This window comes from Trichechus manatus, unplaced genomic scaffold (assembly GCF_000243295.1).
Source record: "Trichechus manatus latirostris isolate Lorelei unplaced genomic scaffold, TriManLat1.0 scaffold00057, whole genome shotgun sequence".
Lineage (NCBI taxonomy): Eukaryota > Metazoa > Chordata > Mammalia > Sirenia > Trichechidae > Trichechus > Trichechus manatus.
In genome coordinates this window covers 12179053-12197214 of record NW_004443993.1, presented here as the reverse complement: position 1 = coordinate 12197214, position 18162 = coordinate 12179053, and the positions used below count along the sequence as shown (strand labels likewise).

Here is an 18162-nt window from a genome sequence, read left to right as displayed (position 1 = left end):
CCAATGTCATAAAACAGCATGTGTGTTACTGTTACATGAGAAACTATCTGTTCTGTAAGCCTTCACCTGAAGTACAATAAAATATTAAAAAAAAAAAAAAAAAATTAACTTCATCCTTCTCAAAGACTAATTTCCTAATTGATATTTCCAAATATAATCCTGTTAATAAAAATCCTCTTCATCCCTAAGGTTCTTGCCTTTCTGGCGCTCAGAAGTACAGATGCCCTAGATGAGTCCTCTCTCCTCTGTGCCCAAATCCCCATTGGGGGACGTCTTAGTCATCTAGTGCTGCTATAACAGAAATACCACAAGTGGATGGTTTTAAAGAAGAGAAGTTTATTTCCTCACAGTAAAGTAGGCTAAAAGTCCAAATTCAAGGTGTCAGCTCCAGGGGAAGGCTTTCTCTCTCTCGGCCTTCTCATCAGTGTTCCTGCAGATTAGGAGCTTCTCGGCACAGGGACCCCGGTCCAAAGGATGCACTCTGCTCGCAGCACTGCTTTCTTGATGGTATGAGGTCCCCCTATCTCTCTGCTCACTTCTGTCTTTTATATCTCAAGAGATTGCCTCAGGACACAACCCAGTCTTGTAGATCAGGTCCTGCCTTACTAACACAACTTCCATCCATCCTCCCTCATTAACATCATAGAGGCAGGTTTACAACATACAGAAAAATCACACAGTACCAGGAATCATGGCCTAGCCAAATTGATACACATATTTTTTGGGGGACATAATTCAAACCATGACAGGGGACCACATGAGAATGTGTGGCTGACACCCTGTTAATGGAACAAAGTTCATGATCAGGGAGGGCTATGAAGGGCAATAAGTATTTCCATGAGATGGACTGATACTTTGGACTTCACGGTGGCTGAAGATGGAGAAGAATAGGTTCAACCGTGCAAAATTACCATGTTAAATGTGGATTAGTCAGAGTATAACTCTCACAGGGGTGAAAATCACAAAGCTTCTCTCTGTTTGCCATAGGAGACCATGTCTAAACTTAGAAACTTAGGGAGCCTTGCAATTGTAACCCAAGAGAAATAAAAAGTCAGCTTAATGCAAAAAATTCATTTTCATGGAAAAGCTCTCTGATCTCAAGTTCCAAGAGGTCTTGGACTGGGTCTGTCTTTCCTCTAACACACTCCCATTCTTCTGCCCAAAAAAGGACACGTGGGAGATATATCTGTTCCACAAAAAACAAGTGAAGGAATGATGCCATCCTTACCTACTGAGGCCAAGTTCCAGAAGGTTTCCAGCATCACATCTTTGTAGAGATTCCTCTGAGAAGCACTCAGCAAAGCCCATTCTGCCCGGCTGAAGTTCACAGCCACATCCTCAAAGACCACTGAGTCCTAAAAGAGCCCACATATTGTTTCAGTAAGGTACTATCTCCCCGGTGTGTGCAGGAGGATGGGAGAGGCTGCCGGCCTGGGGTACTGCACTTATTCACAGGATTCTGAACCACAGAAAACTGGCATTCTTGTGGGAGATGCTAATCATTAATGCAATACAATACAATATACTTGGTGACGGTAAGTGCTTTTAAAATATGACGTACGACAAGAACGACTGATAAATACTTATTTTCATATCATTAAAAATCATTATTTTTAGTGATACTGGGCAGACTCTAGGGCAGGGTTAAGACTGACAAAATCATCATTCTGAAAACAGACATTCAGTTTGTTAAGATATTGTTTTCTTATAGATACAAAGAACTGGAACCAGAATATTTGGGTGTTGCAAACATTTAGGGTACACTTTCAATGCTGCTCAATTTCAACAAGTCCTATGTGGTGGCAGCAGAGTCATGGGGCCTGGCATGCAGAAGCAGAGACAAGCCTCCTCCCAGGATGATGAGGACACTGTGGGCAGAGAGGGAGGCCAGGGCCCTGGGATTGGCAACACCTGTCAGGTATGAGGAACACCTGGTTCCTGCAGAATTCACCAGGCCATCAGAGCCTCTCAAATCAATAACTGAGCTCCAGAATTACAAGTAAGTGATACCAAAAAGAGAGTCACTGAAGGGTCTGATCCTAACGGAGAAAAAGGTGATTTTAATAGGGAGAAAAAAATCCTACCTAGTTAATACCTTTACAGCAGTAAGGGAGAACACCACACCATGAAATAAAGAGCAACCAAATGTGAAAAAAATTATAGATTGTGAAAACAAAAAATACAATTCAAGAAATTTAATGAAAAAAATCCCACCTATATCACCCACCAAGAAGAGACTGCTACTTCTACTGGAGTTGGGTAACAGGCAGAGACAGCCAACTCCTTAAGGTTAAAGATAACAATATGATTCGAAAATAATTAAAAGGGATTAAAAAATTTAAAAGCAAAAAAAAAGCCATTGCCGCCAAGTCTATTCCAACTCAGAATGACCCTACAGGTCACAACAGAGCTGTCTCATAGGATTTCCAAGGAACGGCTGGTGGATTCAAACTGCTCACCTTTTCATTAGCAGCTGAATGCTTAACCACTGCATCACCAGGGCTCCAAAAAAAAAAAAAGCAGAAGATGGGGAAAATAAACCTGGAAAACCCATGATGGTTAAATAGGTAACCTACTATATTGCATCAACTGGAAGATATGTGTGTTTTCACCTTCCCAAAAAACAAACTCGTTGCCATCGAGTTGATTCCAACTCACAGTGACCCTATAGGACGGACAGAGTAGAACTGCCTGATAGCATTTCCATGGAGCAGCTGGTGGATTCGAACTGTCGACCTTTCTTGGTTAGCAGCTGAGCTCTTAACCACAGCACCACCAGGGCCCCTTTTCACCCCTCTGGAAATTGGACTTCACCTTACGCTCCATGAGACCATAGCATTGTGTCATAGACTGCTGTGAGTTTGACTAATTTTCACTTTTGTATGAAATAGACGGTGTATTTCACATTTGGTGACATATGGTGTCAAGGAAGCCCACTCAGTAATACGGCTGATACCACATAACTAATATTTTATAGCTTTACTGAAGCTGATGAATATAAAGAAAATTGAAGGAAACCGACAACTGTGAACCTTGAGAATAAATCAATTTTCCTTCAATTTGTCTATCTTTTCAATTCAATCACAGTGGCAATCCAAAAATATATATTATAATTGCCTATCTGGTTCTAAGGTCCCTGGATGGCGCAAACAGTCTGCACTCGTCTAACCTGAAGGTTCGTGGTTCAAGCTCACCCAGCAACACTGTGGAAGTAAGTCCTGGTGATCTACTTCTGTAAAGACTACAGCCAAGAAAACTACTTCTTTGATTTTCATTTCTTCTAGGACCCAAGACAAAGGTGAAAATGTTTTAATATAACTATAAGGTAACCAAGCATGGCGGCCCCATGTGTGTCAGAGTATAACTGTGTTCCATAAAGTTTTCAATGACTGATTTTTTGGAAGTAGATTTTTTGAGGCACCTCTGGGTGGACTCAAACCTCCAACTTTTGGGTTAGCCCTTGAGCGTGTTAAGTGTTATACCACCCAAGGGCTTCTCTCTTACTTGGATATACTGCTGATGATCTTTGGCTAGAAGGCACTGATATAAGCAATATATGCTTATAATTACGAATGAGTAAAGAACCGTTTTGAAGAGAAAAATGATTTCCCACCGAAATGACTTATTATTCATCCATAATAATAAAAACTTATATTGCTTGTATCAATGCCCTGTAGCCAAAGATCACCAGCAATACATCTGTAGTCAAACAGTTAGGTTACTGACTCATTGTAATGGTGGAGAACACATGCCATGAGGGACAATGGGGAGTCTCACTAGAGGGTGAGAGAATGAACTTACAAAATTTGGGTTGTCTCAGGTGTTTGGGCCAAGGGCTCAAGGAGGTGGGGCAGGAAGTAAACACAATTCTGTGATTATCTAAATCATTCTTAACTACAAAGCCAGAAGAATGAAATGGGCGCAAAAAGCAGCAGTCACCTGTGCCAGAACAGTGACTTTTGTTTGGGTACTTTTCTTTTTCAGTCCATTTGCAGACACGATGACAGAGTGGTCTTAATATTTGTCTTCTTCCTTCACAGTCAGTCATATTGTCTGATGTCGGCTATGAATTAGGAGAACACCAGGGTCAGCTGCTCCCACCACGCGGGCCTACTTCATACCATCTGCCCATCTGCCACCATTTTCTTTTTCAAACTTATTTACATATCAGGCATCATTTTATGTGTTTTACATAAATTAATTCAGATACTCCTCAGCAAATTCTGTACGGTAGATATGTTTAATTACTAACCCCAGTTCCTATTCAAGAACGTTAATTTCAGTAAGCTACCAGAGATGATAAAATTATTCAAACCAATACCATCTGCCTCGGAAACCATACTCTTGCTGTAATTCTAATTTTAGAGTATCTCCGTGTGCCAGGTGCTCCAGGCTAGAGGCTGGCAAACTTTTTCTGCAAAGGGGCCAAAGAGTAAAAACTTAAAGCTTTGCAGTCCTTAAAGTCTCTGTTGTAACTACTCAGATCTGCCAGCAGAACTTAATTTATGAGTCCTGTGGAAGGCTGGGTATGGCACTATGGGTCGTAGTACGCTGACCCAAGCCCTGGAGAAGGCCATCATGCTTGGTAAAGTCGAAGGTTAGCAGAAAAGAGGAAGACCCTGAATGAGATGGACTGACACGGTGGCTGCAACAGTGCGCTCAAACATACCTGCTAGCGTGAGGATGGCGTAGGACCGAGCAATGTTTTGTTCTGTTCTACACAGGGTTGCTATGAGTCAGAACCGATTTGACAGCACCTAAACACGACAACATGCTGACCCTTGCTCTATTCTCTAATCAGTTAGGCTGAAAACTAATCAGTCTTGGTGTACAGGTATGAAAAAGCACACCTTTGTCCTTGTGGTGTCAATACATTTGTGGGAAAAGAGAAAGGTACACAAATAGGTAAAATATGTTTTTGAGTCTGAAATACAGGTAGTGGAGGAAATTATATCATAATGAGAGAGAAAATGCCTCTCTGTGGAGAGCAGGAGTCCCAGAGAGTTAAGGATGGCATCAGTAATTTCTTTATACTCTACACTGAAATATGTCATAAGCAATATTGTATTTCAGGAATGATTCACACTGGGAATGGGGGGATTTCCCAGACAAAACTGATTCCTCGTGGCTGGGATGAGGCCACCTGTAGATTGAGACATGGACACTGGGGTCCCAGTGGACTCAAAGACCACCTGTTCACAAGTCAGACCTCTCAAGAGATAACACACCCAGACTTTGGAATGTGCCAGTTAGGACATGGGAGCCTGGTTTATAGCAGTTTAATGCCCCTTAAGATTCAGTCAATTGAAGCCAAAGCCAAAACCCAAACCAAACCCAGACTGACTGCTGTCAAGTTGATTCCAACTCATAGCAACCCTATAGCCAAACCAATCATAAAAAAAAATCCCAAAGTATCCAATAAATTATCTTTCCCGACTTTTATATCCCTCCCCCCAGTGAAAGATTTTTCATTGACCCAATTGGTCTTGGAGGAAGTATGACCAGAATGCTCCTTAAAGGCGAGGATGGCTTCCTTCTACCCCTTACCCCCTTTCTCCATCCACTCCACCAACACAACTGAGGAATTTAAAATTTTGTTGGGACCTATGATCCCAGCCTTACCTGATCCCTATCAACTAGTTCACATGTTTGTGTGGCCAACTGATGCTCATGGACAGGCCAAACGCCAGCTGGAACAGCCCTGAGAAAGATCTTTAAAGACCCCAGCTCCCATGCAAGTAGGGAAGGACTTAAAAGGCCCAGGGAAACTGAGCAGTCTTTTAACAGCCATCTCTGAGATCTTCCCTAAAGAATTGACTAGACTATTTAACCAGTCCTGCAAACAAAAAAGATGAAACTGTGGGGAATTGCAGGGACAGAACAGAAGAAACTTTTAGACAGTATTCAAGTATAAAAACTACCACAGACACAACAGCAGCTTTCCTGCCCAATATATAAATAGATTGAAGCCTGAAATTAGAGACCTGATTAGCAGAAATTGGAATGGGAAGTTATGCATTTAGCTGAACATTTGGAAAGGACCCTAAAAAGCAAAAGAAATGTATAGTCCGACTTTTAGCTCTTCAAATCCAATAAGTACAACACCTTAAATGTCATCAGCCTTTAGAACACAATTCTAAGCCCAATCTCCTCGACAAGAAAACTTGTTGATATTGTGAGAAAAAGGGACACTGGGGGAAAAAAAAACAAACAAACTATCCTATACTTAGAAATCCCAGTGTTCCGAAGCTCCGAAGAAAATACCAGTGGACTGTTTCTTCTACTTCCTTTAAATCACCAAGGGGAAACTCAGATTCTCCTAATGGGGAATCTTACTCTTCTCATAGACTGAGACTCCACCTTCAACTCCACTGCTTTACGCCAACTTCTTCCTCAAAGGGCTAAAATCGTACCAGTAGGAAGTATTTCTAGTCAAATACAAAAGGACCCCCTAGTGAAGCCCCTAATTACCCTAGTTAGGCCACTAACCAAAGAATACACCTGCCTTTTATAGAATTCTTCTCCTGCAAACCTCCTAGGGAGAGACTTCCTTTCTCAATGGAATTGTAAAAGAAACTCCTCCTCAGAGGGCACTACCTTAGAAATGCCTGATGAGCACCCTCCTTTAGATGTATTACTATCTCAACTATCCTAGCAGTCTGTTCACATCAGTGACCATGTTAACCCAAGTCCCTGAACAATTCCGGACAAATTCCTTTACTAATGTAAGTCGTATACAAGGTGCAGACGCTACTAAAATCCAAATCAATTCTACTAAGCATTAGTAAGACTTGAGCCTACAATTAAAGATTTTCTAAGGAGGGGCCTAAGTATTCCATGCATAAGCCCTTGTAACACTACCCTCATCTTGCTAGTCCCCAAACCTCAGTGGAAGCTGTCGGTTTATTCAAGACTTTAAGGTTCTAAATAAAATCGCCAGCCCCAGCTTTCCAGTCGTCCCTAACTCCAACATTCTCCCATCCCAAACCTCCCAGCAATAGAGTGGTTTGCATTAGTTGATTCATGCCCAGCCTTCTTTAACACACCAGTGCCTGAGACAGCCAATACCTCTGACCTCATAGGGCAAAATTTACAATATTCCCATACTGTCATGCCCGAAAGTCACAGAGGCTCCATCTTTTTGTTCACAAGCCCGTCAACAAGACTTAAGGATCTGTAGTTTCCTCTGAATCCAAAGAAGTATCAATAACAGATTCCTTGTATTTACCCAGACAGCTAGCCAATAAGGGACACAAAACATCCAAAAATAAATTACAGTTATCTCAAAAAACTGTCCACTGCCTATGGCATAATCTGTCAGTTAAAGGCATTTCACTTTCACCAAAGTGGCTGAAAACTGCCCAAGAATTTCACAGACCTGTCACAAAGAGGCAGCTTAAAGTACTACCATCAGTACTTCCAAATTTCTTCAACTGCCTCTCCTTTATATAAACAAAACCCTATGGAGCAGTTCTGCTCTGTCCTATAGGGTCACTATGAGTCGCAATCAACTTGATGGCAACGGTTTTTTTTTTTTTTAAATATAAACGTAGTCGAGAATTCCAGGACCTCTCCCCTAGACGAGTGCCCATGAAAAGCCTTTTACAGATCTTACACAAGCTCTCAGCCACCTCTGACTTTAGGCCTGCTGCGTTACACAAACTCTTTACTTTGTGCAGAAAAACAGGTCTTCAGAATACTTACAAGATGGAGAAAAGCAGAAACCTGTTGCCATTATAACTACAATCCAGTCGTGAAAGCCCCTCCGCCCCCCGTCTCCAAATGGCAGCAGCAGCAACTAAGATCATTGAAGTCTCAGCTGATATTGTACGAAGAATCACCCTGAATCTTAGGACTCTACGTGCCATACGACAACTATTAAATGTGGAAAATACCCACCATTTTTCAGCTAGTCTCTTAACCTCTTATAAAATACTCCTGATATTCACATTCCCACTGCGATGTCCTTACCCTGTCACCCTCTTCCTACCACCCAAAGAGGGGACACCGCACGGTTGGGTCTCTAGTCTCTCCACTTTCCACTCCTCGCTCTGATCTAGAAAGGAAACCCACCTGTCAAATTCTGTTCTCAACTCTCTGCAAATAAGTCACACCTAAGGCCCACAGAAGGCAATGGTCAGGTCGAGTAGACCATCACCTCACAATTTTATTTAACAGGGACTTCCCCAACGCTTGAACTGAACTAATTACCTTAACTCATGCTATCAACTAGCTCCAGATAAATCTACCAACATATACATTGACCCAAGTATGCTTTCGAAGTAGTTCATGATTTTAGTATGTTATAAAAACAAAGAAGATTTCTTAGCTCTGCTAGCAGTCCAATTAAAATGAACATCAAGTAGTCCAGCTTCTCAATGCCTTTCTTCTTGTTATCTAAGAAAATAGCCATAATAAAGATGGAAACTCATCCTTGCAAAACAGATCCCGAACATAAAGGCAACACTTTAGCTGGTCATCACGCTAAGCTGACTGCTAAAAAACTGTACTTACCAACTTTATGTAAACTAGATAAGAGCTATCGAGCTATGGTAAGACATGGAGGAACCTTAAATGTATGTTGCTATGTGAAAGAACGCAGTCTGGAAAATCTACATACTGTATGATTCCAACTATAGTGTTTTTCGCCATTCCCTTCAGTATAGCTTGGACTTCTTTCTTCAGTACCATCAGTTCTTGATCATAGCTACCTCCTGAAATGGTTGAATGTCGACCAGTTCTTTTTGGTACAGTGACTCTGTATATTCTTCCATCTTCTCTTAATGCTTCATTCAATATTTACCCATAGAATCCTTCAGTATTGCAACTTGAAGGTTAATTTTTTTTTTCTTCCAGCTTGAGAAATGCCAAGTGTGTTCTTCCCTTTTGGTTTTCTAATCCCAGGTCTTTCTACATTTCATTATGTTACTTTGTCTTCTCCAGCCACCCTTTGAAATCATCTGTTTAGCTCTTTTGTTTCATCATCTCTTCGTTTCACTTTAGTCATTCTATGTTCAAGAGCAAATTTCAGAGTCTATTCTGACATCCATTTTTGGTCTTTTCTTTCTTTCCTGTCTTTTTAATGATCTCTTGTTTTCTTCACATATGATGTCCTTGATGTCATCCCACAACTCGTCTGGTCTTCAGTTATTAGTGTTCAATGCATCAAATCTATTCTTGAGATGGTCTCTAAATTCAGGTGGGATATACTCAAGGCCGTATTTTTGGCTCTCATGGACTTGTTCTAATTTTCTTCAGCTTCAGCTTGAACTTGCATATGAGCAATTGATGGTCTGTTCCACAGTCGGCCCCTGGCCTTGTTCTGACTGATGATACTGAGTTTTTCCATCGTCTCTGTCCACAGATGTAGTCGATTTGATTCCTGTGTGTTCCATCTGGCGAGGTCCACGTGTATATTCGCCATTTACGTTAGTGAAAAAAGGTATTTGCAATGAAGAAGTCGTTGGTCTTGCAAAATTCTATCATGCGATCTCTGGCACCATTTCTATCCCCAAGGCCATATTTTCCTACTGATTCTTCTTCTTTGTTTCCAACTTTCGCATTCCAATCACAAGTAATTATCAATGCATTTTGATTGCAAATTTGATCCATTTCATATTGCAGAAATTGGTAAAAAAAAAATCTTTAATTTCTTCATCTTTGGCCTTACTAGATGGTGTGTAAATTTGAATAATAGTTGTATTAACTCGTCTTCCTTGTAGGTGTATGAATATTTTCCTATCACTGACAGCATTGTACTTTAGGATCAATCTTGAAATTTGACATTCCCAGCTTAGTAGGCCACTGATTGTCTGATTCAAAATGGCCAATACCAGTCCATTTCAGCTTGCTAATTAATGCCTAGGATCTCGATCTTTATGCGTTCCATTTCATTTTTGATGACTTCCAATTTTTCTAGATTCATACTTCATACAATTTACATTCCAGTTACTAATGGATGTTTGTAGCTATTTCTTCTCATTTTGAGTCGTGCCATGCCAGCAAATGAAGTTCCCAAAAACTTTACTCCATCCATATCATTAAGGTCAACTCTAATTTGAGGAGGCAGCTCTTCCCCAGTCTTATTTGAGTGCCTTCCAACCTGAGGGACTCATCTTCCAGCACTATTATCAGACAATGTTCTGCTGCTATTCATAAGATTTTCACCGGCCAATACTTTCAGAAGTAGACCACCAGGTCCTTCTTCCTAGTCTGTCTTAGTCTGGAAGCTCTGCTGAAATTTCTTCACCATGGGTGACCCTGCTCCTATTTGAAATACCGGTGGCATAGCTTCCAGCATCACAGCAACACGCAAGCCACCACAGTAAGACAAACTGACAGAGATTGGTGGCTCCCTTATAAATATAGATGCAAAATTCCTCAACCAAATACTAGCAGACCAAATCCAGGAACATATACAAAGGATTATACACCACGACCAAACAGGATTTATCCCAGGAATAAAAGAGGAATAAAAGGTTAGTTCAACATACATTTAAAACAAAAAAAATTCTCCCTGCTCACAGTGTGGAAACGCTCCCTCCTGCAGGGTCGCACTTCTCACCAGCATGGAACTCCTCATCAGTTTAATGTCCCAACACAAATAAATGCTCAGATGCATAAGCCTTCTCTCCAGGAGTCGGACCTAAACGAGTCTCTCTCTAAGCGTAACCTTCGCAGACTTTCTTAAACTGCACAAATTACACTAACCCCACCACTTACGCACAGGCCAAATCCCAACTAACAGGAAACAGCCTCAAGGAAACCATAATTACAACCTCAGAGAGGAAGAAACACCCCCAAATACACCTGCACCTGGATCTCCCCCTCCAATGCTACTCCCAGCACAAACAGCTCCTTCTGGGCTTTTGAGTGGCTGGGGCCACTAATAGAAGGAGAGTCCCCAGAAGACCTGACTGGCCCTTGCTCTACCTCCTCTGCAGGCTCAAAGTTGGACTCAGCTTGGAGTCACTGGCCTCAGGCCTCTGCTCCCACCCCAGGTGACACAACAGCTTCGCACTGCCACGGATAAGTTTAGTGAGACAAAGACCTTCAATCCCAGTGTTTGAATAAGGACCCAGCAGAGTCACTACTTTCACGCTCTTGTCAAGGATAAAGCAAGGCTAAGAAATTCTAAGGCACTCTTTTTTTTTTAATTGTTGTAAAATTATACATAACACATTTGTCAATTTAACGTTTTCATGTGTACAATTTAGTGACATCAAGTAATATTAATTGTTCTGTGCAACTATCAACCAGTATCCCTTGCAAACTAGCTATTTCCTAAACAATAACTCTCTCTTTCCCCCTTCCTCCCTCCCCTGGTGGTGGTGGCTGTGTACCATGGAGTTGATTCCACTCATAGCAACCCATGTGACAGAGTAGAACTGTCCCATAGGATCTTCTTGGCTGTAATCCTTACTGACGCAGATCGCCAGGTTTTTTTCCCGAGGAGCTGCTGGGTGGGATGGAATTGCCAACCTTTTGGTTAGCAGCCTGGCACTTAACCTAATAAACTTTGGTTTCTGTACATTTACTAATGCACTCTTTATGGCTTTAAATAACTGGAAAATGCTTATCCCTTTTCAAAAACAGATATCAGTTCACTATTAGCCTCATGATAACAAAATATTTCTAAGTCAGTCAGAACCCTTTTCCATTTTACAGGTCACATTTGACAGAATGTGCATTAATCTCTGACAACCAGATACTAACAGGAAATGGACAGTGTGCCAGCTGACATACAAAACCCAGAGAAGGTGGGAGTAAACTCTCAATAAGGGGTTAATCCAAACCAACGAGTTTTGCTCAAGGGGTTAATCTTGAGCAAACAAGTGAGGGGATGGAGGAATTGTCATTGTTCTCAGAAAATATGTACCCAGTATGTTCCAAGAAGTATGTAATGAAAATGTTCTCAAAAATTGTTTCTACAGTTTTCAAGAAAGGTATGCAATCAACTGATATGAAAAAAGAATTTTATTCTTTGACAACCATAATCACACACTGTCACAAACTCTGTGCCCTGCACAGGAGACGAACTACTATTTCTATGAATATTTTCAATTCATTTCTTCTTCCACCTCACTTCAAATTGTGCAACTGCGTGCATTTCCCCACAATTCCAATGGAGGAGAGAACATTCCTGAGACACTTCCCCACAGCAGTCTCCACTGAGCCCAGGAATAACCCCAGTCAGCACAGAAAGGGAACCAACTGACCAGAGAAACTTACTACCCTCAGCAGTGAGAACAAAAGGGACAAGAAGGAATCATCCTTTTACATTTAGAGGATCCTGCAGCCCGAATAAGAAAGGGAACCTGAGCGCTGAGCAGAAAGCAGCTGGGGTGATCACAGCAGGGGAGGTTGACCAGGTGCCCCGACCACCTGCTGAGAACCTCCGTGTCTGCACTGAGCTGTGGGGGGTTCCTGCCCCACTGGCCCTGAACAAACACCCCCGGGCAGAACGCTTCCTCTCATCCTGTCCCACCGCTGTGTAAGTAAAAATTAATGGCCCTTTGTGCCAAGGGCGACCTTCCAGAGAACAACAGGTTGTTCTTCAAAGTGTTCCAATGTCAGACTTGCCTAGAAAAACAAGTTGACTTGAGGGATGTTTCCGACTCACCACCAAGACTCCACCAATCCCCAAAAGACACGTGTCCCCATAAAGCCGGTGACAGAAAGATGCCCAGTCAGACCCTCCTTTCAATTAAAAAAACGACCTAGACCTGATCACTGTCACTTCCCTACGGAAAATCCCCTCACCACCTGGAAAAGCTCTACACGTGCCCCTCCCCACATTCGGGGTGGCCGCCCCCCGAGTGCCAACCATTCTCCTCAACAACCTGTGTGACAGCACCCTAAAAATCTTAGGTGCTTGGCATAACTAAGATGGCAGACACAGGTTTGAATCAGAATCCATTTTGTTCAGACTCCATTTTGTTTAAAGCTTCTGCTTCTAAAATTTTCCACTCTTGTAAAACTTTAACCATCTCTTAAGCAACCACAGAGGAAGCAAGAATATGGTCAGAGCAAATGATAAGATATCCCAGGAAACGCACCCAAGGGCAGGAGTCTCAATATCCCCTTAAAAACTATTTTTGAAAGAATGTTTGTGATAGTGTAAAGATCAGCTAACATGCAGAAACACTGGTTTGTACCTCTGGATAAAAGCACTCCTTTCCCCAACCCCGGCAGAGCACTTTGCACTTTTGCTTTGCGCTGCCTGTTCAGTACAAACTGTTGTATTCCTCAGTAAAACCCACTGTCCTCTATTTACAGAGTTTGTGCTTAATTTTACACTTTGACAAACACTGGTGGCCTGTCATTGTCTTTGATTTTCCTGTGACCCTCTCCCTGGTGTGCTCACCTACCCTCAGTCGCCGGTGACCCTCTCCCCGCCGTGTCCACCTCCCCTCAGTCCCCAGTGACCCTCTCCCCACGTGTCCACTTCCCCTCAGTCCCCGGTGACCCTCTCCCCGCCGTGTCCCCCTCCCCTCAGTCCCCGGTGACCCTCTCCCCGAGCGTCCACCTCCCCTCAGCTCCCGGTGACCCCATCCGCCGCGTGTCCACTTCCCCTCAGTCCCCAGTGACCCTCTCCCCGCCGTCCTCCTCCCCTCACAGTCGCCAGTGACCATCTCCCCCACGCGTACCCCTCCCCTCAGTCCTCGGTGACCCTCTCCCCAGTGAGTCCACCTCCCCTCAGTCCCCGGTGATCCTCTCCGCGCCGTCATCACCCCCCGTCAGAGTCCCCGGTGATCCTCTCCCCGCCGTCATCACCCGCCCTCACAGTCGCCGGCGACCCTCTCCCCGCCGTGTCCGCCTCCCCTCAGAGTCCCCGGTGACCCTCTCCCCGCCGTCATCACCCGCCCTCACAGTCCCCGGTGACCCTCTCCCCGCCGTGTCCCCCTCCCCTCAGTCCCCGGTGACCTCGCCCGTCCCCTGGTGAGGAGACCCCACAGACCCTGAGGTCCCAGTGTCCCCACAGCGCCCGCCTGGGAACGGAGTCTCCTCAGCGAGTCTGGGGCCGCTTCCGCTCAAAGACTCCGGCGTCCGCTTCGCTCTCCGTGCCAGCGCCGCGCCGCGCCCTGACCGCCCGGCCCGTGAAGAGACCCCGGGGACTGATTTCTCGTCCTGCCATCTGTCCCCTCAGGGTGGGGGCCTTCAACCGGGGCCGCGCGCACGGCCGCTTCCAGCCGGCTTAAGCCGGCCCTCCTCTCGCCCCATCTGCAACACCCGACCCCGCGCTCACCATGTCCGGCTTCTGCAGATCTCCCCGCGTCCCGTCCACCGGAACAAGGACTTCCGGAGTCGCGCGGATAGATAATACAGTTTCAAGCGCCGTACGCCCAGAGCGGCGACGTCTGGACGGGTTTAGAAAATGTCGTCCCGCCCCCGCTTCCTGATTGGACAGTGCGCTCGATTCCCGCCCCGACGCCGCTGACTGGGCAATGCTGCAGGAAGCCCCACCTCTGGATGGCTGAGTGACAGTGGCGGGAGCACACGTGCTGACGGGCGTGGCTTCCTCCCGGCCCCGCCCCTGGGACGTCCACATTGGATGCACCCGCTCCAGGCCCGGGAGGACGGCGGCGTCTGTCTGCTGCCGACTGCGTCTCCTCCTGGACGCCGAGACACAGGTGCACCCAGGGAACTCCAAACTCGGTTCCCAGGAGACCGACCGCACGTCCAGAGCAGGAGGGGCGCCCGGGCCGGGCGGGGACCGGGGGTCTGGTGTCCCCGAGATCAGGGGTCGGACGGGGATGCGGGGCCACCCGGACACCCGCGCCCTGTTTGTAACGCAGACACTGAACAGTGAGGGCTGCACGTGTGATGAAGCGTCTACGTCCACGTGGGTGTGTGACCCAGGCCAGCGCCGAGGGGCCCATGCGCCCTCCCCCACCACAATACGGGGATTTAGACAGGACTCGCAGCTTCCCCGGTGCTTGTCGCCTGAGGCAGGTTTGAACCCAGCAACCCTGGTCTAGGCGCAGGAACTCTTTTCAGACCGCAAAAAGTGAGATTGTTCATTTCAATTCTCAGGTGTCCGTTTTACACCGGAAGGAAATTTATTTTAGATCAGTTTGTTGAGTGTGGCCCTTCTAAGGTCAAATACAAATGGAAAATAATAGGTTTTAACTCCCCCTGTTGAAAATAACGGAAGAGGGTCCCGTTCTCCCAGGTTGTTTCACAATTTTTAGAGAACTTGTAAATTTTTTCTCGGCCTTGTATAAAAAACTCCAACGCTGCTTTAGAATAAAACAGATGTATTAAGGGTTTTAAAAGTAGTCTGGACTGGGAACAACGGGGCTCATGAGGATGAAACCAGGAGTCCCAGTCCCAATTACTACACAAATCCTTTTATGGGGTTTAGACAAAGAATAGAGCTGGTACTGTTTTGACTGGTGGTTAGTGTCCTGGTTATCTAATGCTGCTGTAACAGAAATACCACAAGTGAATGGCTTTAACAAACAGAAACCTATTCTTTCACAGTCTAGGAGGCCAGAAGTCTGAATTGACGGCTCCAGCTCCAGGGGAAGGCTTTCTCTTTCTGTCGGTTTTGGGGGAAGTTCCTTGTTATCAATCTTCCCCTGGTCTAGGAGCTTCTCAGCACAGGGACCTCTGCTCCTGGTTCTCCTTTCTTGGTGGTATGAGGTCCCCCTCCTCTCTACACACTTGTCTGTCTCATATCTCAAAATAGATTGACTCAAGACGCAACATACACCTCTGGATTATGTCCTGCCTCATTGACATAACTGCCTCTAATCCTGCCTCACTAATATAATACAGTTTAGGATTTACAACACATAGGATAAATACATCAGATCACAAAGTGGAGGACAACCACACAATACCGGGAATCGTGGCCTAGCCAAGTTGATGCACGTTTTTGGGTTCACAATTCAGTCTGTGACAGTGAGGTAAGGGGACTAAGAATGAGTTACAGTCACAGGATGACGTGTCATAAAACTTAATGTTTAATGAGAAGTCTCTGAGGGAGTTTAGGGACCGGATTATGATGGACAGGTGGTGCCAGGGTTCTTCTCGGAATTGCTTGCTTAACCAAAATCTGTTTATTTGGGGAATTTCAGATAAGGCTAACTCTAAGACCCTCTTAAAACATTGGTATCACATCTTTGTCATAAAGACATATTTTCTGGGCTCACGATACACAAAAATGCACCTCAGAGTGCATTGCTTTTACATCTTAACCTTGGCCCAGAGAAAACATGCTATGTTTCCATGGTAACTAAGCAATTAAAGGAGTTCAATGATAGGGCTTGTGTGCACTCTGGGTTGACTCAGTTAGTTAAATAGGGAACCCTGGGCAGGCCGGTAAAAAAGACCAGTTTAATTCAGCAAAAACTGAGTTTAATTCAGTCATCTAGTCCTGGTCAAGAAGATTGTATGAACTTCTCCTTTACAGTCTCTTTGAAAAGTATGTAAATCAAGGATGTTTCCTCAAGGATCTGGGAGCCACCTCTATTCAAATGTCATTATCAAGAAAGATCACGCCCCTACCTCCCAGCTTCCTGAAAGGAAGTTAGCATAACTTCAGGTATTCTACCATAAAGATACTAGAAAAGTAGCAATTCTATCTTGAACAGAGGAATGTAATGGGTTTTGTGGAAACTGAAACAAGATGGAGACCCTTGTGCCAAGCTCGGTGAACATGGCTGATGCCTGGTTTCATGGGGCAAAAGTTCAATAAATCACCTAACCTTAGGGGTAAAAACTAGTTTGTTTCTTCAGATTTATGTGTAACCAACGTCCTGTATCCTTTAGTCCCTACATTCCAGACAAACAGACAACCTGGCCATTTTGAAACCTGAGTCAGCATGTCTTCTTAGCAAAGCTGACGTTTCTAGAGAAAGACCTTCAAGGGACATTTTGATGAATATCTGAAAGACTGATCAAACTGCCTGGCCTTGACTTTGTTCCTTAGACTGTAAAAACCCCAATACGGCCCCATTTCTTTGGGACACTCAGTTTATGCTGTGTGTTGCCCAGTTCGTGACCTGTAGGATTGACTCATCTGTAGCATTACTTTAACTTTGTTTCTGTTCTTAGAAATTCTTCCACAGTTGTATCCACTCAACTGTAGAATCTATAAGGTCAGAAGTCTCAGTAGCGGACGCCTGTGACGCATCACATTCTGGTTTAATGCTTATTCAATGATAAAAATTTCCTTTCTCCTATTGTTGTGGAGAGGTTTTCTGGGTTGGGAGTAGATTTCGTTTTTTACAATTTTTTTCCCCCAACAACCTAAAGAATTTTGAAATGTAAACGACGATATTCCTAAGGTACTTGAATTGCCGTTTTGATTCTTATTTAAACACACACACACTCACACACACACATACACACTAAAAGCTTATAGAAATACGGATGGACCTGAAAACTCTAAATATGCTGTCGAAGTAGAAAATCTGGTACTCTGTAAGGAGTGAGAACAAAGAGTTTTATTGAGGAATAGCAGCTCCAACTGGGCAACACAGTGGGATATGATGAGAGGTCACACACAGTGCTCCAACATTCTGAGGGAGAGGTGTGCTTTTTATGCAGAAAAATGGGGAATGGAGTATGTGACTATAATCATGGGAGTTCAGGATTACATATAGTTACAAGACAATAGCAAGGTAAAATTTACAAGGTTAAACTGGCCTGTTTTCTAACACAGACTTCCTGGAGCCAGCCTAACAAGCGATTTTCTAAAATATCTCCACATGCATTCTTCGTGGGGCATGGTACGGCAAGCATTCTCCATTCTCCGAGACCATCTTGATAAACATGTCCTGAGAACATTTCTTCACAAACCACATTCTTGCTCCCTTCATTGTTTACTAAGGGTGGTTAAAGTTTTAGAAGAAATTATATGTCACCAGACTCTAAACCACAGATTATATTTTTAGGAAAGCAGAAATGAGGACTTTAGAACAAGCTAAAATTTAAATAAAAAATGGAGTTTGATTCAAACCTGAGTTAGTCATTTGGTCATGCCAAGTGCCTCAGTTTTAGGGAGCCATGGTGGTGCAGTGGTTAAGAGCTCAGCTGCTAACCAAAACCTCTGCAGTTCAAATCCACCAGCCACTCCTTGGAAACCCTATGGGGCAGTTCTGTCCTATAGGATCGCTATGAGTTGGAATGGACCCGACAGCAACAGGTTTG

General features: G+C 44.2%; 1 protein-coding gene across 1 annotated transcript in view; it reads right to left on the bottom strand.

Moving 5' to 3' along the window:
• Positions 1–17816, bottom strand: part of LOC111820948 (uncharacterized) — a 41044-nt gene extending 23228 nt beyond the window's left edge. Inside the window, exons 1-3 of the mRNA XM_023733150.1 lie at positions 17746–17816; positions 14249–14783; positions 1229–1355 (exon numbers count right to left, since the gene is read on the bottom strand). Coding sequence (XP_023588918.1) covers positions 1229–1355; positions 14249–14783; positions 17746–17816 — 733 coding nt within the window. The remainder of the gene's footprint in view (positions 1–1228; positions 1356–14248; positions 14784–17745) is intronic.
• Between the last annotated feature and the right edge of the window lie 346 nt (positions 17817–18162).